The sequence below is a fragment of the Anopheles moucheti genome, chromosome 3, assembly GCF_943734755.1.
Source record: "Anopheles moucheti chromosome 3, idAnoMoucSN_F20_07, whole genome shotgun sequence".
NCBI lineage: Eukaryota > Metazoa > Arthropoda > Insecta > Diptera > Culicidae > Anopheles > Anopheles moucheti.
Genome location: NC_069141.1, coordinates 71,603,075 through 71,627,333, shown reverse-complemented (window position 1 = coordinate 71,627,333; position 24,259 = coordinate 71,603,075). Strand labels below are relative to the sequence as shown.

Sequence of the window (24,259 nt, the reverse complement as noted above, 5' to 3'; positions counted from 1 at the left end):
AGGAAAAATTGCAACGTTTCCAGAATTTATTCGTTTGTTCTTAAACGTTTAAGCCAAAAGTTACGCTTATCGTGATAATAGTTCATGTTTGTGGAGGTAACATAATGGAAGATCAGGTATTTCGGGCAAAGTACCAAAAGTGCAAGTACCGGGTAAAGCAATGGGAAAAAGAGTTCAAGAAAAAATATGGCCGAATTCCGTCGAAGGTAAATGGCAAAAGTTAATGGTAAAGATACCATCTAAAATACGCTCTAATACAAACGTGTGTATGTACCTTTTTTGTAGCTGGATATTCGCGATTCACCTAGCGAGATTAAAAATTCGTACAAAATGTACTACCAGCTGAAAACGACTCTTCTGAAGAACACCCTACTAGAAGCGCTGGATGATGATGACGATTTCGACGGATCATTAATGTCCCAGGAGTCTAGTTTTTCGCAAGAGCCAGGTGACCTTACAGCCTCGTTACTCTCCGGTACAATTTTTAACGATAGCGCAGTGTCGGAAGGAAACTCCTCGATGACCAGCTTGCTTACGAAACCGATCGCTAGTACCAGATCCGACTCAAATTTTGAAGCCGAAAAGATCGAGCAGCACAATTTGATCGCTTGGCAGGGTGAGAAAAGTCGTAAAAGTGTTCAAATAGCCGCTAAAACGAAAAAAGAAGACGTTGCGGCGTCACCAAAACCGGTAACACTTAAAGGAATCCAACTGAAGTCACAATCCAGCTTGTTAATACCCAAACGCAATCCCCGTAAATCGGTATCACGAAATTCGCTCGGACTTTCATCACAAAGTAGCTCAACCGGGCTCAATGGGAATGGAAGCAAGATCGTACTTCCTGACCTAGAAACGCTACTAATGGCCAAGTCGAAGGAGTTGGAATGTAATGTGTCGAAAGTGGAAGATAAGCTTTCTGCACCACCATTGGTTCCTACCGTAAGCGAACCGATTAATCAGCTCGACGAACGGTGGCTAAATCGGCAATCAGGAGGTTCAGCAGAAAGTGGCAATTCTGTTATTAGCGCTAACAGTGACCGTACTACGACTACCACTAATTTTGGATTGCGAAATGTAAATCTAGCCTCGTTGTCATCGGCGACAAGCTTCGGTATGTCGTCGTTAAGTGTTACGGAGAAAAGCGGCGTGGAATCGTCGCCAAAATCGTTGCCAGTTGAAACCGGCGTTCAATACACTGCGTACGATGCAGTTATGCAGTCGGATTCGGATGGAGTAATAGAAAACTCCGAAGACGAATCTACGAAAAAGTCCCCCGGGATGTTGCACATTGCTAAAAAGCGTAAAATCTTTACTACCATCAACCGAAGCACGGAAGAAACACGCGTGGAAAAGGAAACAAAACCTTCGGGTAATCCGGAACAGGTGAACCCGAAGCAAAATAAGGACCTAGAAAATCTGGACCCGAAAGCGGTTGTGACAGAGAAAAATGAGGTGGCAAAACAAGTGACAAAGAAACGGGGAGTTAATAAAAAGGTTTCTAAAATCAAATCGAAACAAATCGCAAAAAGGCTTACAGAAAAAGCAAAAACTGTTGTTGTCCCGCGGGCTCGGCCAAAACGCACGAACGCCAGAAAAGTAGCCAACTATACAGATGCTACTTCGGAAGGCATGGAACCCGAGCCTGAGCAAGGATTCTCATCTGATGATGCGGATAAAGATCCCGATTATAAGGAACAGAAGATCGAGAAGGATCATGAAGAGCATGAGTCCGAGCAAGAGGATGAACCGAAGAAACGTTCACCACCAAAGCAACCGAAACTTCCGAAGAAACAAACAAAACGGGTACGGCGGACGGTTAAAACCTCAAAGGTCATTTCACCGAAGCTGAGTCCCGGTTCATCCAAACCTGTCGCCCGAGGCAGAAAACCGAAACAACTCGCACAGCGTAAGATCAAGTTGGAGGAGGAGGACATCGCTGTCCCTGACGAACCCCAAGAATACGTACCCGAGTTCGGGCTTGATCGACTGAAAAGCATTCCACGAGTCGATATTAATGAACTGGTGCGAGATGCAAAAATTGCAAACAATTTCATTGTGGGTACCACGGGAGGTTCTGCAATCGCCGGATCCTCTGGTCGGTTGGATGCTTCTACGATGAGCGGCAATGATAAGGCACTGCGCAAAAAGCTGGCAGCCGGCAAGCAGAATGAGAATTTCGTTCGCGTCGACTTGCGAAAGAAAGTGTTCGTCAAGGGCAAGAAAACGATCAACTACAGCCGGTACAAAAAATCGCAATGGAAGGCCAAAAAGATCGCTGCCCTGAGCGGTCCTGACATGGACATGCGCGGTTGTGATGGCGGGGTACTGATGTGCTTTCAGTGTGGTGGCTCTGGTCATATGGCGTTTCAATGCAAGAAACCAGCTGAGGACAAGTTGCTCCCGTACGACGAGGATACGATCGAAGATTCCGCCTTCCCTACGCTCGAAGAAGCGGAAGCAATGGCCAAATCGCAAACAGTAGTGGTGCACTCGAATCGTATCGAAAGCCTACCACCGGTTGCAAATCCTACTTGGAAGGAAGACGAGGAAGACCTAATGACGGATTCCTTACACAAGGAGGACGGCAAGGAAGACCCAATAGATCCGGCAGGGTTGGAAGATGAATTTGAAGAGGAAAAGAAAATTAAGCAAGCCGAGAATGAACCTTCGAAATTGACATATATTGGCCATAAAATACCGGAAGATTTTCTCAAACAATCCAAACTTCTGGAAGCGACCGTTTCGGGTGGGTTCAAGGGTGCGATAGAACCGCTTTACGGTCAGCAACCGGACGGTGAGCTCCCATTGACGCCTTCGGAAGTGTTCGATGCTTTGCACATGTTTGGTCACAAAAATTTCCGCCATGGTCAGGAACGGGCCGTAATGCGTGTGCTCTGTGGAATGTCCACACTTGTGACGCTCAGCACAGGAGCGGGTAAATCGCTTTGCTACCAACTTCCAGCGTACCTTTATCGTCGAAAGCGCAACTGCATTACGCTGGTGATATCTCCACTCGTGTCCCTGATGGAGGATCAGGTGCACGGAATGCCCGATTTTCTCAATGCTCACTGTCTACACACAAATCAGACGCCTAAGTATGCGAATGTGACGAAATATTACTCCTAGGCGATTGTTTCTTATATATGCGTGTTTGTGCTTTAGGATCCGTGAACAAACGATGCAAGCGATAAGCGCCGGCGAAGTAGACATTCTTCTGATCTCTCCGGAAGCGGTCGTATCGGGTGAGAAATCGACTGGTTTCGGTTCGTTGCTGCGGCAGCTTCCGCCGATAGCGTTTGCCTGTATCGATGAAGCTCACTGTGTGTCCCAGTGGAGTCACAATTTTCGTCCCAGCTATTTGATGATTTGCAAGGTGGGTGAAACTCGCGAGAAAACGTATCCTTTACAATCCATCTTTAATGCAATATTATTTTCGTCAGGTTTTAAAAGAAAAGCTTGGCGTTAAAACGATTTTAGGGCTTACCGCAACGGCCACCGTTCAAACGAGGCAAGTAGAGAAACGACGTGCCGGGTGGAATAAGAAAATGCAACATGAGATCGTGACTTTCTTTCCAGACAAAGTATCGTTTCTCATCTTTCGATACCGGACGGACTGCGGGGAATAATTAGCGATATACCACTTCCCGACAATCTGCTGCTGACTGTTTCACGTGACGCTAATCGCGATGTGGCGCTGGTAGAACTGCTTCAATCGGAACGATTTAATTCACTTCAATCAATCATTGTGTATTGCACGCGGCGAGATGACTGCGAACGGGTGGCATCGTTCGTACGCACCTGCTTCCAGGATGCAGCCCGCGCTGCGGCCGAAGCAAACGCGCACAAGCGCAAGCGGTTAAACTACGTCGCCGAACCGTATCATGCCGGCATGGCAGCATCGCGCCGTCGCACGATACAGAACGCATTCATGAGCGGGGAGCTGCGAATAGTTGTGGCCACGATCGCGTTCGGTATGGGTATTAACAAGGCGGACATTCGTGCCATCATTCACTACAACATGCCGAAAAACTTTGAAAGCTACGTGCAAGAGGTGGGTCGTGCTGGACGCGACGGATTGCTATCCCACTGCCATCTGTTTCTCGACAGTAAGGGCAACGATCGAAACGAGCTGCGCCGATTCATTTACGCGAACTCTATCGATCGCCACGTGATCAGGAAGCTGCTGCAAAAAATCTTCGTACCGTGCGCATGTGCAAAGATACTCAAGAATAAGTTGGTGGTACTTCGGTTCGGCTTACAAAGATCAGCTACTTCCATGATTTTGTTATCTTTACAGACACCTTGCCCAAGATTTGCATGAGGAGTTGAAGGCAGTTAACGGTATCGATTGGGACGCAAGCTTCGAAGAGATTACGCCGAACGATGGGACAATGCCAGCTGTTCCTCGGAAACGTTTGTGCCCGGGGCACGAAATATGCTTTTCAACAGAAGCTACCGTGCAGCAGTTAGATATCCCAGAAGAAAACATTGCGACCTTTCTGTGCTACCTGGAGCTGGATGATCAACGCTACATAAAGGCACTCAGTCCGGCCTACACCATGTGCAAGGTAATGTCGTATGGTGGTGCACGATCATTGCGCCAGGCGGCGAAAGAATGTGCCCCCCTGGCGTTGGCATTTGCGCTCGATCTGAAACGTGGCATTTCGCATGCCACCTCAACTGTTATTGAGTTTCCAGTCATTGATGTAGCATCCGCCATCGGTTGGGACAGCGGAGTGGTCAAATATCAGTTGAAGAATCTGGAATGGACTACAGGTATTAATGGACGGACTGTTTATCTTCTGGAAGACGAATTTTTTATTCTCAATTTTGCTTGCAGTAAACAATATTCGCAAACGATCACCATTATCGGTGGTGTTCTTTGATCTCGGATTTCGAATTCGTGCTCCTGGCGATTTAACGGACGAAGAATTGGACCACGCACTAGATGGGCTTTACGAACGTGTTACCCGACAGGAGCGTACTCAGCTAGCTCAACTTCAGTACATTTCGGAAGCATTAAACTCGGTATGTTTTAACACTATCGGTCCAATAAGTAGAGTGGATTGTCCCACCGGACCGTCGGAGAAGTTGAAAACGATCGTGAGGAGATATTTTACGACTGATATTAGCAAGGAAAATATAGAAATCATCCCGGAGGTAAGTATCATCAGCTAATGTAACCTTTTTGACCATGTTGTTCGCTAAATTGTGAGAACGAATGCTTTTTTTGTGTCTTTTCTACACCAGCCGGACGATACAACGGACGAGCAGCTGATAGCGGACATTCGCACGACAATCTGTCGCTATCCGGAAAATAACTTTACGGGACGTGCAATAGCTAGATTATTTCACGGTGTGCAAAGCCCAAATTACTCAGCATTAATTTGGTCGAGGTCAAATTTCTGGCGTTCGTACACCAAAACTGATTTCAACCGTATCGTGCGCTTAGCCAATGCAGAAATCGTACGAATGAGGACTTGAGTTGTGTTGAAGTTGTGGTGAATTATCTGAAAATCCACTTTCGGGAACAACACGTCGTAGAGGTATGATTAAATGATTAAATAAAAGTTACTCTGCCCCTTTTCAATTCAAATTTAAATTTGTAAACCACCAGTGAAAAGGCAACAAACCGAGCTGGATCGGTGAACATCGTCAACCACGCATTGTAAACAAAGCGCTGCTGTCAAAGGCTTCATCTCGACTGCGCTCGTGAGGAAAACAACGTTTGTTTCGATGAAAATTGCATTATTCATAACCGAGCGGGTCGGTCGGGTACAAGTTTTCTGCAATCATTTGCAACCAAAGTGAGTTATCGTCAGCCAAGCTAAAGGTGCGTACATGAGCCTCCCCAAGCCGTTTGCAACAAGAACCACAAAGAAAGTTAACCTGCGTGTGCGCGCGCGTGTGCAAAAGTGTGTTGTTTCTTATCAATTGTCAAACAGTTGAGAAAAGCAACCACAAGAACAATCGGCACAGTTTTCGTCGAATTCTCGACACGCACGGGTCTTTCGCTCTCGGGGTGGCTTTTGAGGGTGGTTGTGGCTATCTCGTACGGGTTAGAATCTGCCTCTACTGCAGTGAAACAGGTTCCTTTGGCGGAAAAAGGCGCCCCGTGTGTGTGGTGAAATTCAGGACAGCTGTAGTGCTGGCAGGAAGAAAAACGTAGTGTAGACGAGCGGTACAAAAGTCCGAGAGTGGTGGTGTTGGCGTGGATTTTCGCGGGTGTCTTTAACGGGTTGCATATTAACGAGCACACAGTGCTTGCAGGGCCGTAAGGCATATCGATAGAGTACACAAGTACTACGTTATTCCTTACGCATTACAACGTGCACCAACAGTGGCCAAATAGTGTTCTACGCGTTTGCGGAAACGGTGACCAATCAACGAAAGAGGTGCGTCATTAATTGGGCACATTATTCGCGGCCCTAATATCTTGAGCAATTCCAGCCACTCTACCACGTTGAACTTGTAGGTCAGTGAGGAAATTTCTCGATTGCTCTAGGACACGGTGTCTTCGATAGACGATTAGAAAACGATTGTTTTTGGGATAGGGCTGTCCTTGGCATCGAGATACCTAAGCAGGCCAAGGATTTAACAACGTTGTTAAAGTCGACAGGGAAACAAGTTAGTCTGTGGAAACGGGTAAGCCGTGTGTACAAACACTTCTTGGTGCGTGAAAAATCGTTTGTAAGAATCTCATCATCTCTTCCCTATTGTATCCATGATTGATCCCGATATGCTGAATGGATCTAGCTTCTATCTGGGACGTTCGGTCACAAAAACGCGTCCATCGTGTCCCATCATCCTCCTTACCCCACTCAGCAGGTCTGCCTTTTATTACGGCTTCGCATATTTTGGTCTCCACCAAGCACCCGTGTTCTTTGCTGATATCCAAACGCTCTAATCGGGTGAAAATGCAGATGATGGTGGAATTGCTAGAAGATGCGGAACGCGAACACACAGCCAGTGCTCTTTGTCGCGCTCGCTCGTGTACCAACCTTTCTTTGGTTTGGCGTTTTCACACCCGTCCCGTACTAGTGCTAGAAACAATTTTGCACTCGGTACCAGCCGGAAAAGAAACAAAGCAAAAGCAAAGAGAGGGCGCAAAGCAAAGCAACGCAGAAAATAAAGCGTGTTCACGCGTCTCTCTAGCATACCGAGCTGATGGTGTCATAAAAAAGACTAGATCCGTAATCGTGGACTTCGTCGGAGGCCTTCTACCCAATGGCTCTAGGAGTCAGAAGTAGGAACGGAAATTCATACGGCCGTCGCGAACCATTGGGGCAACCCCAACGAAGAGAATTCTCTTACGTCAGCTGCTGTTCAAGTTAATGTTGATGATGAAGCACACAACAAACAAGCCCCTAGGCTGCGGCAACTGAACATCGCAGCAATCGTACGTTTTGACCGTCGAACGTACGAATTTTAATGAAGCAATAACATCGGTTAAAAATTAAGGAATACCAACCGATTGCAAGTGGATTCGGGTTTGTCCCGCAAAAATGAAAGAGAGTATTCGGGAGTCACAAATCTCTCTTTGTGTTTGCTCTTGGTATCATAGCAGCAAAAGGAAACGCTTTATCCGGGAAAACTCATTACTCGGATGGAAATTCACTACCAACTGTGCGCACTTAGTTGCACACGGCCTGCTCTTCTCTTTCATGTTGATATTCTGTAATATTCTTTTATGGTAATGGTTATTGTTCTACTTGCGTACTAACTTAATTTCATTCATTCCGTTTTTATTTTTCAAAGTACTGATTCATAAATTGCTGAAAAAACTCTGCAATAAGATAACTGATCTAGTATCGATGTTCTCAAATTTCAGGTTTGCTTTCCGTGGAATAGCTAAGAATTAGAAACAAGACTAACGGCGATACAATATTGGGGAATCCCATGATCACAACATGAACTGGTCAACCTTCGATAGCAAAAAAGCACACCTGCTCCGTTAGCACAGCTATGCACAAAAGACAACGTACCACATATAACACCGCCTATTTGGATCAATCTTCTAAATTGTTATGCAAATATTGCCAAAATGTGTTCACATAACAACATAAACCCAACAATTGATATTTTTAGGGAGATTGTAATATCAGCGCTAGAAATTTCGAATGGACCAGCTAATCACGGCCAAAAGCTAAATAGTCATTGTACAATTGTTTGTGCGTAGCCTTGTTTGGCGGAGGTGAGGAAGATTTGATTGCTGTTAGCGCACATCAGTTCCCTTTTGGCAAGAAGTTGTTGGTGCGCGACGAAAATAAGAAGGCGAAAGGATGCAGCGAATTCTAGTTAGCGTAAGCGTTTTACAGGAATTAAAGTCGATTTTTTTGTTGACCATTCGGGCATGATAAAGTTGCGCGAAGGTGAGGATCTTTGGAGGGTGTGTGCGCACTGTTACGTGCAGCAGATCTTAATAGGTGATTTTATGTTGCTGTGATAAGCATTGGACGGCCCACGCATTGTCATGCTACCCGGAATGCCGACTAACCTTGGGTAGTGTTGTTTACACCCATAATAGATACAAAAGAGGACGAATGAGTTAATCTCTTCACGCACCCAATTCTTTCATCCGTACGGGTATCGCTACGTGGAACCTTTCTTATCTATGACGGTAATCGCACGAGGTACCTGCGAGGTCTATAGCAACAGGAGAGGGCACGTATTGCAAGATGATCTTACCATTGCTTGCATCGTGCATGATAGATCCGGTCCACAGAACATTGTGTGTCATAAAGCGAACAGACCGAACGGAAGGACCAATTGGATTCGAAAAGTATTGTCATTTAAATGTTGCGGGTTTAAAGAACTTTAAATATGAGCGTGTTTTGGAATAGCGCAACTCATCTATTGTTTGCAAATTTTACAGCACCATGCGACGAGAAGCAGGCGCGTTAACGTTAGCGAGGTTGGTAAGGGACAGCTAGCTGGCTAGCCACCCCTAACTACACCAGTAAACGTTTTGTTTACTGTGCGTGTTCCACTTTCCGGCGAGGGGGGGGCGGTTGCACATAACCGTTTTGAGCATTATTCGTCATCGTACGGTTTGTAACAACTGGCACGGAAAATAGGTCTCTCTTTCAATTTCTGCGCTCGCTGCTCGCGGTAACCATGGCAACGAGAGCCAGCATGCTCATTAATTCCTAAGGTTGACGAGCAAATGAACCAGCAGCAGCTAAGTGTAGTTGCAAGCCCCTTTTCGACGGGTGGTGCTTTGAGCAACGATCAAAGTAGCCCTTATCAGGACGTCAAAATGAAAGGGATATTGGATACTGTCAACAGAGCTTATAAATTTACAAAGTGTGTGTGTGTGTGTTTACCGAGCAACACGTGTCTGTTTGTGAATCGGCGAGCAGCGAGTTATTATTGCTAACCGTATGCGAAATAGTTTATCGAACCGGTCGAGGGTTCGTTTGTCGGTATATTATTGATTTATGAACGGAAGTATTTGAGTGACGTTTCTCTCAGTTTGTATCCCGGAGGCTCTTTGCAGTGTGCCAAGTAGATGCCTTTTCTCATTGGGGAGCTTCCCAAGGATTTTCGTTTTGTTCTTGCCCATTAATGTTTAGATCACATAAAATGTTAATGTTAACTAATTGCCCAAACCAAGGTTTGCCCAAAATTTGGAGCATTGAACTGGAACAACCTTTGGTGTGAACAGAACTTCACCAAGAATGCTACGTTTGCCCCCCAAAAGTTTCCATTCAAACATCCATGTACGTGGGATCTCTTGCTCTTGCTCCAAGAACCTTGCTTTCTTTTCTTTTCTCACCGCTACTGACGGAGTTCAGTCTCCGACATCATCCCAAGTGCTTTGTACAGTATTTAATCTGGCGAGATGGTACTAACGCTAGCGAAACGTCGTTCAAAAACGGCTGGCCCTTTGTGTTTGCCGCGTGCCTTAAGATATTTGCTATTCGTGATTTCTTAGGAGCAGCATCACCACCATCATAATCTCTCCCTTGCTCAGCTTTGTCTTGTCTGCTTTGTTCGCCACCGTGTGTCGGTAGTACGGGCTTTTTTGTGTCCATCCAACATTCCAACCGCTGTCGTTCTGGAACAGGTTCTGCTGGTTAGATAGAAAAAAAAAACAAAGTTTCGTCTTTCAATTTGTTCTTTTTTTTTGGCAAAATAACGAGGCCACCGGATGGATGAACGTTGCAGGGTGTATTCTTCGTACTATTACCAATAGCCAAATGTGTGTGGAACCTGGTAGAAGAAGTTCGCTAGTGAGGTACTTATATAAATCACACTCCGAATTTAATTTTCGTTGTAAGTTTTATGTTTTCTCGACTTATGTGTCTGAGAGCTGGGATATTAAATTATTAGAAATGCTCTTATTTATATCCCGGGTGGTTTTTGTTTGAAAGTTACACTCTGTAAACGATAGAACAACTTACGTAATTTAACGCAACTAACCCGAATCCAGGAAGCACTCGGTTTCGCTTTGCTCCAATGAGAAATATCCAACAATGTCCAATTTACGATCGATTAACTGATTGTCGTCATCATGTTCTCAGTGTTGATAAATTAACCGAACGTGTGCGGTTGTGTGCATAACGCCAAAGAGAGGAGACATTGGAAACAAGACCATCTTGTCTTGTGTTCAATAGATTGCAACAAGCTTGCTCTATCTAATCCAAAGTTTTTCGACGACGTGCTTCGGCAATTGCTGATACGGATGTAACAAATATTCCCAAAAGCGAAAAATGTGAAATTTATCTGATGAGTCCCGGTTCGGCAGATTAACAATTGACAAATCATCAGTTTGTTTACAATGTACGGCGTCCAGCGTAATAATCGATTTACGGCATGTGCGAAATTGGAAGATAAGACTGTTTAATAGAAATAATTCGCTACATATACTATGTATTAAGTGCACTAGGACTTAGTCTTCACACGCCAAAAGGTACACAATCAAGTGATCAATATTTGTATGAGTAATTGTGTACTACAACAGCGAAATGCCGGGCAGCCAGCCCGGTGGTAACAGCGTCAGTCTTCACACGATAGGACCGGTGCCAAAATATCAATCGGTTTAAAAAAACCCCGTAGCAAGGACTTATCCGACTAAGAGGTAAAATAAGTCTAGTATGCCAGGAATGGCAGATACACGACCTAGTAGGGTATCGCCACGTCAAGAAGAAGAGCAGATCGAATTGATCGCTGGGTAAGGGAATGGATGAAAACACCATTTTCCAGTTTAAATAGGTGATGAGTGTCATTGATTAATTAAGCGATTTTAAGCTCGAATGTGTGTGTTTCTCTCCAGTCGAAAGAGAGCTAGACGTGGTTTAGGAATGTTGAAGATTAAATGTCTAATATGCGATTATCAGATCACTTTAGGACTGAAATCATCATCATCAGATCACTTTAGGATAAATGGACAGATATCTCTTAAATGAAGGAAATCATTTCAAGGGCGCGTTTACTACGCATTGTTAGCCAATTAGTGTAGGATATTGTGTAGACATCCACCATGTTCCCGAAATTCATAATATTAAATTACGTAAGATCGTTCGCCATAATAGCAATCCCGCGGAGGGATTAGCAATTTCAGTGTCGCGTTTTTAACTGTAATCGTGCCGTTGGGAGTGTCAAATTAACGTGTGCAAATAGTTAAAATGAAGAATTGCGTTTGTGGTTGAACTTTTTAGATAATACACTTTTTTCTTTTTGGAACTCCAGTTTATCTTTTCCATGGCTCGGAGCTGACTTACTTTTTGTGTGTACACATTAGGTGTAGGTGTGTTTGCAGTGGTAAAAGACAGGGACATCATGAGACCGCAACTACGCTAGTAGAGGCGAGTGGATATAGTCACAATATTATCGTCTTCATTAACGATTCTCCGAAGCTGGTCGCGCTTAAACCTTGAGCTCCTTTTGTGCCATCACATTTATGCGGGTCACCATTCGCATTCGAAGCGAGTCTCGAGATCTGCGTCGGCGAAAACAACAAAATACCTATCGGAAGACAAGGTTTTTTGTTGTTATTGTTGAGAAAGTTGGTCGATTTTGATTTTTATACGCACAAGAATATTAAATGACATTTTTGTGGACTGTTCATTACAACGCATGGCTCCAGGTTTGGTGGTGTGCGAAGACTAAGTGTGAGACAAAGTAATTTCTATTGATTATTCAAGATTGGCATGGATCGTTTAATGTTTCGGTAAAATGGCAATAATATGAAAACAGTTTGAATTCTCCAGGCGCCATAGAAGACATCCTTCTCTGCTATGCGAATGTTTAAACAAAGAGGTAACACGTTACGCATATAAAGATGATTCATTGTGCTATGCGGGTGCGTCGAACAATGTTGGATCAAGATCGTCTGCACCGATCGCTAATGGGACTGTGCGTGTACTCCGCAATCATGAGCAATTAGTGGTGTATTTTGTATTTAATACTTACTAATTGCCTACCCATACAATAAACCCGACATGCTGGGAGAAGATATGATACGTTCGTCATGTAAAGAAAACTTTATATAAAATAGTATAAAATGTATGTTACTGGAATAGTGAGAGGGATATATATGGAAGACGATTCAGCAAATGTATCAACAGTCCAGTAGTAACGAACTGTTGGCATTGATTATACACAACATTCCCTTGCTTATGTGTATATTAAATTGAAAGCAAATAATACTAATTGGTTCTATTTTCTACTTCAATGTTATCGTAGGAACTAACTCGATCATCAACCCAACCCAATGCTGCCACCGATCGTGTAACGCTTGACGACGACGCCGGCTATTCCAAACGGCGATCACACCACATACACACCAATACTCCAGCACACACGCACAATAAAGTACCTCATAACGATCCGGGGAGAAAAATCCGTTGCAACGTTGGAACAGTAAAGTTTTCCCGGTGATAAGTTTATCAGTTTTTGGACAAACGACAAAACAGATCAGCAGCACAACACAATGGCCAAATTCAGCGGGAAAAAGTGTCGCCTGCTGACGGTGATGTCGTTGACGGTGTTTTTCTTCTTTGTCGAAATTGTCGTCGGCTATCTGACGAACTCGATGGCCCTGGTGGCCGACAGTTTTCACATGTTGGGTGACATAGCGGCGCTTGTTATTTCCTTCCTGTCGATTAAGGTAGGTGCGTGTAACGTCGATACAATCCGTTATGATCAGCCGGGGTTTGCTTCCCTCTCTTCTTCGCAGATGTCGCCCAAAAAGTGGTCGAAAAACACGTTCGGTTGGGCACGAGCGGAAGTGCTCGGGGCGTTGGTGAATGCAGTATTTCTAGTGGCACTCTGCTTCAGTATTACTATCGAGGCGTGCAAGAGGTAAGTGAATGGATTATTTTTCTGTATTGGTGATTCCTAATGATAGCACTAATTATTATTTCAAATTTCACTCTTGCAGATTCATCGAGGTGGAACATATCCACGAACCGGAGCTGCTGATCGCGGTCGGTGTGATCGGACTTTTGGTGAATCTGCTTGGACTTTGCCTATTGCACAGTGAGTTTGTGGGAAAGCGAAGGCTTGTGGAAATTGAATGGTTCCGCCACAGATCGATAACGCATTTCCATTTTCTTTCTCCCCTCCCAGAGCACGGTTCAGGACACATTGGACATTCGCACGGGCTGCCACAGACAAAGCAGATAAGCAATCTGGGCAGTAATGCGGACGACAACGAAGACAAATCATTCATGTATCAGCAGGTAAAGCTTAATGCCCCGGTGAGCAGTTATTCGTTCTATCGGCACGATCGAAAGTGGTTCGAACATGCATGACACTGTAATAGGTTGCGAGTGAGAGGTTTTTTTTGTTGTTGCTATATTTAACAGTCAACTTTTTTGTAATGACAGGCAAATACGCCTCTAATACAAAATTGAAAGCACCGTTCCTTTACCGGTCATCGGCAGTTAAGTGCGCTAGTTAAATGTGCAGCGGTACATTCTAGACACACAATCAATCACTCTTAACGTTCACTCAATCGATAACTGCTACGAATAGTCGAAAGAACGAAACATTTGCTTTGTATGTGCACATTACTGCTGCTACAATGTGTTATATTTGCCATGAGGTAGAGCTACAATGTTGATTGATCGTGATGTTAGCTGTAATGTGCTTTCAATATATACTTTTTTGCTTCTTTTCCCTTGCATAGAATGGTACGACGGCGAAAAAACCTTCCCACCATGGACATTCGCACGATTCCTCACAGATGAACATGCGAGGAGCTTTCCTGCACGTGCTGAGCGACGCACTCGGCAGTGTAGTGGTGATCATCAGCGCAGTGGTAAGAACGCGACATGCGACAGTTGTAAAAAATGCAAATGACGCTCACTCACAATTCTCTACTATACTTTCCAATTGCAGATTGTTAAATTTACCGATTGGAAATACAAATTGTACATGGACCCGGCTCTGTCGGTTCTGCTTGTGGCGCTCATTCTCAACTCCGTGTGGCCTTTGCTGCGTGAATCAGCGCTGATACTGCTACAGACAGTCCCGACCCATATACAGGTAGACGCGATCCAGCGTCGTTTGTTGGAGAAGGTGGACGGTGTGCTGGCGGTACACGAATTCCACGTGTGGCAGTTGGCCGGTGATCGGATCATTGCATCGGCACACATTCGCTGTCGCAACTTGTCCGAATACATGAAGATTGCCGAACGTGTGAAAGAGTTCTTCCATAATGAAGGCATCCATTCGACCACGATACAACCGGAGTTTGTTGAGATCGAGGCACTCAATAGCTATTCAGGTATTATCATATGAAGGGGAAGCAACGGGGGCAGAAGAGGGAATTGTTTTCCATAGAGGAGATTGTAAAATGTATTTTTTTGTTGCTTCCGTTTCTTTCGTTCGTGATGTCGCGTGCAGGTTCGGACGGATTTTCGAACAGCTTGAATGGTAGTGCAACTCAGGACTGCTGCGCCCTAGACTGTCCCACAACGGATGAGAGTAGTTGTATCAAAGCTACATGCTGCCAAAACAACAATAACGTTAAGGTACGTACCGGAAATATGCTACAGCGAGGGTTAAAGGTAAAGAACGACGAGTCAATGATTGCCTCAGTTGTCCCAGTCAACCGTGACGCGTTGTCTTTCGTTCGTTTGATGTGCCAGTGTCGTTTGTTAGTCAATTGAATTTGTATGTGTGTTTTTTTAATGTTTTCCACGCATTATTCTTATGTTTCTTTTTTCCTTTATTTTTCCTTACGTTTACCAATTTCCATATGTACAATGCATGGGGTGTTCCGGGGTGGATGGACCCTTTTTCTTGTTCCATTTGCATCGCAAAAAAACCCCCAAAAACATGGCGAAATAAACAACCTGCACCGTATCCTCTGTAGCCGGTGGTGGTAATCGATAAGGGCACGGCTTCCAGCAAGGAACCATCCGGCAGTAGAGCCTATGAAGGCGACCAGTCGGAAGGGTTGTTCGCCGGGGATGCGGTTACGTCCGGCCGATCGAATGTTACCGATGCATTGCTACCTGGCTCGGGACAGAACTGTGACGATGAAGATGAAACAGACAGTGAACAGGAGTGAACCGGAAGAAGAAAACAAACAGACAGAGAGGGATATAAAACAACATCTACAACGAAAGTTGTGCAATCGCAGGGAACCGCACATGGAGACATGTGACGAAATGAATGAGACTTAGTAAAGTAGAATGGTTAGTGAAGATTTTATTAGATGAAGAATGAAGGCAAAGGTGCAGTTTTATTTGTCTCAAACCAAAGGCCACTTACGCGTGTGATGAAGCGTGTCGTATATGCGTTGAATTGTTACGCTTTACTGGTAACCACCCTAGTCGTCACCGGCAGGATCTGGCTTGTTTGGGTGTGTTGAATTGCAGGCCACACCTCACAGGGAAAAGAAGAAAAAGAATGCAAGGAAATGGAAAAGCAAGTAATTTAAACGTTTCAAACTAGCTTGAATTTGTCACTGCATCTTGTTATGCATATTTCCATCCATTTGCTGGATAATGTAAAACTTTCTCTTTATCCACCTTTTTTTTTATTAGTTTTTCCGATTTGACTGGAAATAAGAGATTTAATGTTGAGCTTGTACAGCGAAGTGCAAACTCGACGTATAATGAGCAACAAAAAAGAACCCATCAGAATGTAGCTAATAAGTATTTAACGTTTCACACGGCTTTTTCGTGGTGTGATAAAAAATATTCATTTACTTTAATTCACTGTTCGGTAAATTTAGCAGGCAACAATTTACCACTGTACGTGTTCCTCGCACGGTAAACTATGAGTGCGTGAGTATCATGAAACGCAAAGATGAAGTAGCAATAGGACAACAGAATTAAAACTTTAATCGACAGGAGCGCTTCCCCTTGCTTACATGATTCCATTTTAGCGAGAGAATGATCGTTTGCAGTGAAGTTTTTACATTAGAATCAAGTTTCACAAGTCCTCTTCGTGATGGCAAAATGTCTATTATAGTGTAAATGAAAGGCTGGTACTATTATACGATGATTAACTACCTCGGCAGTACAAACGATGCGTAGTCAAATTGTAGTATTATTTTGTAGCGCAATAAAACAAACAATATATTCTCAGACCTAATTTACAACAAAACAAATGGTCGAAAAAGCTTTACTTACTTATAGCGAACGTTTGGTGAAGTTAATTAGGGATATCATAGGGGCACAAGGAGTGGTTTACACTAGCGAACTCGGAAATAACAAATTTGTTACATTAATGCATGTCGTCGGCTTATTAGGGATAAGTACCTCTGTACACACACCTTCAGCAGACAACGACAGTGAGCGAGAGATGCACATTTTATGCGTGTATATACTCTCTAGCGTTCGTGTGTCGTTTTGTTTTTTGTGCGATGGATTGGGTTCTGTTCCCGCGCATCCCATACTGTGGCGGTGTCTGTGGTCGCTGCCCATTGTCTGGTCGTGTCTGATGTGCACTGCCAGTCGGAGTGTGCAGTTAGCGCTGTCGCTAGTATTGCACATTTGCTGCAACCAGCAACTAACGAGGGGAAGCGGCCGGTAAAGGCCAGAGAAGTGGCGGGGGGAATGCAACGCTTCGTAGAATGCTCCAGATCTAGCCGACCAGTAGAGCCGTTGTCTCTCGCCTTCCTGTCTGGGAAGGTCCAGCCACACTCATCTCCTGCTGCGTGTTCCCGCCCGCCCCGACGACGACTCGACTGCAAATGCATCCCGAATGTACTAGGGAGCTTTCCCGGCGATGTGTTTTGTCGACCAGAGGGGGAACAAATGGAAGGTAGCAACACACAGGAATGCGTTTGCGCAGAAGAAAAGCTCTTGTGCATTGGCAATTCCGGGTCTGCCGGGTAAAACAGAAAAAAAAACAAGGAAATGGGAACACGGGGGCGCCTTTGTACGTATTTTTTGGTTGTTGTTGCTATTAGAAGGGAAAATTATTGCATTTTAATGCATTTTTGTTTGCGTTAGTGCTTAACTCAGCAGGCTGGTTAGGTTAGGCGGCAAGGCAAATCCTTCAATGAAGCGGACACCAAAATTTAAATTGAATTAACGTGACATGCGTTCGTCACTCAACTTATCACGTATGAACTAATATTAAAAGCGTTGCAAATATTTGCAATTAGAGAGAGGGGATGGCTGCGCCACCCAGTCAAAGTGGGTGTGTGCGTGTGTCTATCAAAACAACGCCTGGTATCGTTATCGATTTACTCAGTCGCGATGGTAAATAAACAACATCCGGTAGCTTCCAGGGAGATTGCCGTTCGGAAATAGTGCACCGGCTGGTTGTGTGCGTGTGTGTGAGGGGGTCGATTTTTTGTTCTCTCTACCACCCTTTGTTTACTACCCAAGCACGTCTGCACTCACTCTCATTCCGTTTCACACACTCCCTGTTTTTCCGTGTCTCTCGCTCTCTCTCTCTGTTTGGTGTGAAGTTTTCCCGTCTGAGGCACCAGTTTATGCACTGCGCCGGCGGGTTAAAGGGCTAGAAGAAATGGCCGGGGTTAGGGTTTTGGGAGGTGGAAAAACGAACGAAAAATCCCGAACCGAACAAAACGGAAAGGCCCAAAACGGAAAAAGAGTGTGCCATCCGAAGGGTGTTTGTCCCTGTTTTGGGGGATGATGGTGTGTTGCAAAATCAGCACCAGAAACCGAACGGGAATCATGGGCCGCGGAACCATCACACTGGCAGCATAAAACGCATTCCACCATTCTAGGGAAGCACGACAACGGTGCAGAGAAGGATGTGATTTCATCCTCCGGACTGTTTTCTTTTTGTTGCAAACGGAGTGTGCAAACGAACACAACGAGTGGCATCGTTGGTTCTCTCTTGGTCGCGCGCAAAGGAACAACGGCGGTAGTTGTCCTGTGTGATGCACGCGACACGCTTTACAGAAGGCCAGTAAAGGAAGGCACTATTAGTGCGCCCGATGTATGCAGTTCGGGTTTTCCGGTGCATACGAATCGCAATAGTGCTGCCGCCGTGCGCCGCGTAAAATAGCGACAGGGGCACACAAGACACTAGGGTACGGCGAGTCAATAGTTGGCAGTGCACTAGCGAACGCCAGACTAGACGGCCACACATAGACATCACCGTCCCCAAAAGCCGAAAGCACGACGGGACTCTCTCTCCTTCCGCGCCCGCCTGCTCCCGTGTTCCTGTGTTCGAAATTGTGTTTGTCCGGGAACGAAAAAGAAAGTACAGCCAGACCCGGTTGTTGCGGCGTTAGAAAACCAAGGAGTATAGTATAGTAGGCATTGAAGTTGGCAGTGCTGTGTGTGTGATTTTTTTTTTGCGCTCCCTCACCCTGCTCCTGCAAGAGCACTGCGTGGAATAGACGAAGTTGCCGAGTGCCAACAAAACGGGACATCCATTTTGTTTCGGTGGGAGCGATTTTGCAGGGCCGAAAAAAAAAGAAGGAATTTTAGTTTGGCCACCGATGGTGAACAGTGTGACGGTTACGGTTTAAAGGTGCGACACGGTACACTACATGGTGCAATGAGTGAAACGGTAATCATTTCGAAAACAAGCCCCAGACAGCGGCCACAACCAAGGGAACCGCCGACCGCCGCCATCGTCGGCAACACGATCTGCAGTGTGGGCGACCCGGGACGGTTGGAAAAGCTGGGCAGCAGCAAAAGCAACAAATCGTCCGCCGCCTCGCTGGTGATGGTGAAGGAGCTAGTGCACCGGGACAACAGTCGGCTGGTGAAGGACCTGATGGCACTGTTAGCCATCCGGGAAGCGACGAAGGAAGTGACCGGCCCGCTCGGACCACAATCAACCGACGGCGACGGTACGGCGGTGGTGGAGCTGAAGCGGGATGAAATGGTGCACAAAAACCGGCCGGGCGATACGGCGGCACGGATGATGCCGGCGGCGCTGCCGGACGAGCAGACCGAGCAGCAGGGTGGGGGGACCAAAGCGGGGGCAACGATGACGGCGGCTGCAGTTGCATCACTGCTGCATCACACCGCAACGAAAGAATTTTCATCGTTAGCCGGGGAAATTATAGCAATAGCCGACGATACGCCGACGGCGAATAGTAACGAAGATGCACCGGTGGACGGTCCGGATGGGGTCGGTAGGGTGGAAACCGGTACCGCGAACGACGAAATGATGCTGCACGCAGACGCAGCTGCACCGGAACTTAACACGAACGGAAAATCCACCGACCAGCCCGCCGTTGCGGTGAACCGGGAAGAAGGCGGCTGCGTGGCGAGAAGAAAAGACCGGCCGCCATGCCAGGGTGCGAAAGGTGATATCGTTACGGTCGGAAACCGCCGCCGGTATGGAGAGGAGAAGGAGCAAAGGGAGGAGAAGACTGATGTGTCGGCGTGTGGAGATAAACTGCCGCAACGCCCTAACGTGGACCGCTTGCTGTCTGGGCCGGTTCCGGTTTCCTTCCCACCGAACGGTGATGTTGTGGCCGGTCCCGAACGTACCGCTACACCCGTACCAACGTTCGGTCCACCGTATTTATGTCCCGGTTTCGTTGCACCGGTAGTGCCGGACCGTCCCGTTGCGCTGACGCTCGAACAGAAGCTAGACAAGCTGCTGGACAGTGTGGTGAAGATCAAGGCAGACATGCACCGGCGTATCGATCGGCTCGGGAAGCGTGTCGAGCAGATACATCTCGACGTGCAGCTAAACATTGACAGCACGGACCGGGCGCTGTTACGGAACGATCTGCTGCTGATCGGTATACCGCACCGCGAGCGGGAAGATTTGCACCAGTGCTTCCGGGCCGTGTGCCGTGCGCTTGAGTACACCGACCAGGACATACCGCAGGTGGACATTCGGCGACAGCGGGTGCCGGGCGGAAACCGTCGCGTGACCGTACCGTCCCGGGCACCTAAACACGGCGATTCACCGGCGACCGGACCGGACGCGATCGCACCGGCACCGATCGTGGTGGAGTTTATGTTTAAAACGCTTCGCGATCAGTTCTACCGTGCGTACCAGGCGAAGCGTGTGTTGCGCCTGTCGGATATTGGGTTCGTCAGCGATCGCCGGTTCTTCGTCAACGAGGTGCTGACGAAGTACAACCAGAAGCTGATGGCAGAAGCGGTACGGCGCAAACGGCTCGGGCTGCTCCATTCGGTCTACACGGTCGATGGGATCGTTTACGTGCAGCGTGTGGCCGGTGAAAAGGGCACCAAAGTGATAAGCTTTTCCAGCCTGAACTGACTGACGGACGCGGTTGGCAAAATAGGGATAGACGGACAGAAGGCTAATGCCGGCGTTGGAGCAGAAGAGAAAACAAATGGTGAAAATGGTGAAAATTTGTAGAATTTTTCATATCGCGAAAGGAACACACAAACAGGGGTCTGAAATAATAATATAATAACTATAAAGACAAAACATGCAAAAACAAGCTGCCATTTTAGAGGAAGAAAAAAAAATAGCAGAGATGAAGCAAAGAGACAGAACGATAAAGAGAGAGAAAGAGAGAGAGAGAGAGAGAGAGAGAGAGAGAGAGAAAAACCCGAAATACGAAACAATGAAAATGGAAATCACAGAAACACAGATGATAACACAGATGAAAACAGAGCGTTGTAAGTGAAGTTGTATGAAATCGATTTATTACTACTATTCTTCTACTTGATAAACAAAATATGTTGCTAAAAAGAGAGAGTATTACGATGTACGTTCAACTATATTGCGGATAAAACTATATTAAATTTATATATATACAACCGAAGAAACCAAGAACAAAAAAAAAGGAAAAAAGGTACAGAAGATGATGTTATTGGATAAAGTAGGATAAGAAATGAAAGTGAGAGTGTGAGATGCAAAAGAAAATAACGTATAGAACTATTAGAGAGTTATATTTTACTGTAATTCCTACGAGGATAATGCACTCTAAAAAGCTAATGATGAAAAAGACAGAGAGAGAGAGAGAAACATTCCAATGGCCACCACTCGACAGGAAGGTATTTGTTGGACGGAAAAGATTTATTGGATGTACTGTGAATTAGTTTTAGTTTTATTTAAAGTAAAAAGAGACCGGCGAAATATGTTGGATTGGTCAGAAGGACGAACGGTGATGATATACTTTAGAACACAAAGCAAAACAGGAACTGATGATGTTGTGAAGATGCGTTTTTAGCTGTGATGATGAAACAGACTTTTTTTTGTTGGGCCTGACCGGTGCAACCGAACCGGCCCGGTATAGACGATGAAACACCACAGAGACACCACGGTCGGATTGGCGATCGGTGGCGAATCGGGGGGTATACCGTATCTAAGTTAACCTTGCCGAAACCCCCCAAATGGAAGAAGCTCAACCGCCGGGTTTTTTTTGACGAATTATATTGCAATTGAAAGACTTTGATTGACACACACGAAAGTAATATAACGTTGCATACTTGCGATAGGCTGTAACACAGAAGTATATATACATGCAGGTAGCAGAGTATACTATAAAGAAAGGATAAACGAAATGGAAAACCCCCGCTAGTGCACCCGTGCATGTGTTCGTTCTGTCTGTCACTGCTATGAAATGTCCGTTGTACTTGAAAGTACTGATCGTTGCTGCTCTCACGGAACACTTCTTAGTCGGATTATTTTAGAACTATATTTTGTTGGAAGCTGGTTCGTATTCTTTTCTACTTTCTACCGTCTAGTGTATACTATTAGCATTCCACCGGAAACCGTGTGTTTCTGGGCGAAAAAAAGTTGACGGCTAGCTTTAAGGATGGTCGACCCCGGTGCAGATAGATGTTGAACTATTATCACGAAACTCCCCTCCACCCGCGAACGCGAACAGAGTGTTTATTTTAATGTGCTAATGAATGGGATAATGGCATAAATAGGTGTTCGTTTTATAATTCTGTTATTTCGTTGAGCTATCGTAAATTATGTTTATCAAGCGTACGCGCGCGGATGATGTGTAATGCGCAGGGTTGCGCGTGTTGGGAAAAGGGAAGAAAATGCATGAAACAACACTATTAAAGGCTGAATTAATTAACACTTTAACAGAGAGAACCGGGATGAATACCATACACCAGATTTAAACCCACAAACAGAGCTGAAACCTATCAAAACTCTATTCGTATTTATATATAAACGTTTCCTAGAGAGAACAAATCGACTGATGATGATGAACCGCGCTGCAAAACAAGATTGTGTCCTTTTTGTGATGGGTGGATGAAGGTGGCGGGTGCGCGGAAAATTATTTTGCGCTCCCGAGGGCCACGGTGGGTCCTGGGACGCCCACATATAGTGTGCAATAAGTAGAGTGGATGAGGAGAAAAAGAAATAAGACAGTAAACAGGAATATAGTAGTGTCGTCGGGTTTGTCGCTCCACCCAAAGCGATGATCGCAAATTTAAAATAACGATAACATTAGAATCCTTCCAAAACAAGTCATTCACATAGCGAAAAGATAACAAACAAAAAAAAAACACAGTCGCGCGAATAAGAGAGTGAATAGTGTATTCATCATATTAACTATATATTATATATTCTATCAATGCCACACTAACAACCTAATCTATCATCATTCATCTAACTAACAGCATTGCCGGGGGAAGTTCGAATCCTTTCCTTTCGATTATTCAAATACCTAAACCAACACATTGTAGTGAGCAGAACGACCCGTATCCGTTACATGGTAGTAGCAAGGCATTAGAAACGATCTAATCTTTCCTCATAAAACACACACAACACACACACATTCTAACAGTGATCGGAAAAGAAACAACTGAAATGATTGTAATAAAACCTTATGGGAACCGTTTGTGAACCAAACATTTGCTGTACCGTGTTATTGTTGCTTTATCACGTGTGCTAAAACGTTAGGAAGTAAATGTGACGGAGTTTGGCTAATATTATTTTTATCCTTTTTTTTTTAAATACACTTTTTACAGAATCAACCATCATCACCAACACCTTCCCCATTCCTATGCCGCCAAAGAAATTCCAGAAGCGGGAACGATGTAGAATCCGGTAAGTATTATCACTGTACTCTACTGTAAAAAGCATCACAGATATTAATTGTGCCTCCCTTTTTCCATCCGCACAGGTTCCCTGCTCGAACAGCACAATCAAACAGCATCGAACGATGATGCGCTGCCAAAAGTTACTGTCTGACAGACAAATCCCTTAAACTGTAGCAAAGCCCTTTTACCATCCATGATCGGAACGCGAAACAGTACCAACGAGCGGCAGTCAAACGAACCGGCGGCGATGAATGTAGTGAGTAGAAAGTGTAACCAAAAGGCAACGGAGGGAAACCCGCTAGATCAAGCGAAAGGACATCCGATTGCAATGGACGGAGGTGATAAGAATCCAGCTATATTGTTGAACTTGCAATCTAACAAACTGTATCGAACGAGGCGGCACGGTGTCGGTAAGAACGATCAAGTCGAACACGATCAGTCAGCTCAATCGGATGGCGGACAGCAGCAACCACATGCGATCGAAACGGATCAACCGTTCGGCAGTGCTGGTGGCACCACGCAAAGGCTGTACAGTTTGTCCGGGATGCCTCCAGCTTGCAGTTTGCTGGAAAGCTATGTCACCGGAACGGGATCGCCATTGCGTAATTTGTACTGCCAGTGCAAGCACCATCACGATGCGATACAGTGAAAACCACCGTCATCATCGTACATCATCCCTGCCATCCCTGCCCTGCAGTGTAGTTTGGGGATCCTATCGGGGTTGTAAAATCCTGTTTTAAAGCGTTTTCACGATGTGTGTCGTAGCCTTTTCCTCGTTGCGTTTATTTGTAGGATTTGCTAGGACAAAACAGCCGGTCACAAAATATCACCTCGTAATGGTCGGAGATAACAAAGGAGATTAT

The 24,259-nt window shown here is 45.4% G+C and overlaps 3 protein-coding genes across 4 annotated transcripts; all 3 read left to right on the top strand.

The window, feature by feature from the left end:
• The first annotated feature begins 104 nt into the window (after nucleotides 1–104).
• Nucleotides 105–5,576, top strand: LOC128303356 (uncharacterized). Its single transcript, XM_053040287.1, has 8 exons — nucleotides 105–206; nucleotides 286–3,095; nucleotides 3,163–3,373; nucleotides 3,441–3,508; nucleotides 3,577–4,233; nucleotides 4,298–4,776; nucleotides 4,841–5,160; nucleotides 5,251–5,576. Exons 1-8 carry the CDS (start codon nucleotides 105–107, stop codon nucleotides 5,482–5,484), a joined length of 4,881 nt encoding a protein of 1,626 aa, XP_052896247.1. The 3' UTR covers nucleotides 5,485–5,576.
• Nucleotides 5,577–6,297: 721 nt separating this feature from the next.
• On the top strand, nucleotides 6,298–23,604 carry LOC128300974 (proton-coupled zinc antiporter SLC30A1). 2 transcript variants are annotated; one of them, XM_053037248.1, is made up of 10 exons: nucleotides 6,298–6,395; nucleotides 12,691–13,114; nucleotides 13,184–13,308; nucleotides 13,388–13,485; nucleotides 13,576–13,688; nucleotides 14,138–14,269; nucleotides 14,350–14,737; nucleotides 14,857–14,984; nucleotides 23,325–23,403; nucleotides 23,480–23,604. In XM_053037248.1, the coding sequence occupies exons 2-10, from the start codon at nucleotides 12,938–12,940 to the stop codon at nucleotides 23,545–23,547; spliced, it is 1,308 nt and encodes a 435-aa protein (XP_052893208.1). In that variant the 5' UTR covers nucleotides 6,298–6,395; nucleotides 12,691–12,937; the 3' UTR covers nucleotides 23,548–23,604. The 2 variants fall into 2 exon arrangements, with proteins under 2 accessions (XP_052893208.1, XP_052893207.1); XM_053037247.1 differs by lacking the exons at nucleotides 23,325–23,403; nucleotides 23,480–23,604 and adding an exon at nucleotides 15,329–16,548.
• LOC128300973 (uncharacterized) lies at nucleotides 18,949–23,233 on the top strand. Its single transcript, XM_053037246.1, has one exon. The coding sequence runs from the start codon at nucleotides 18,949–18,951 to the stop codon at nucleotides 20,638–20,640; it is 1,692 nt and encodes a 563-aa protein (XP_052893206.1). The 3' UTR covers nucleotides 20,641–23,233.
• Nucleotides 23,605–24,259: the final 655 nt, after the last annotated feature.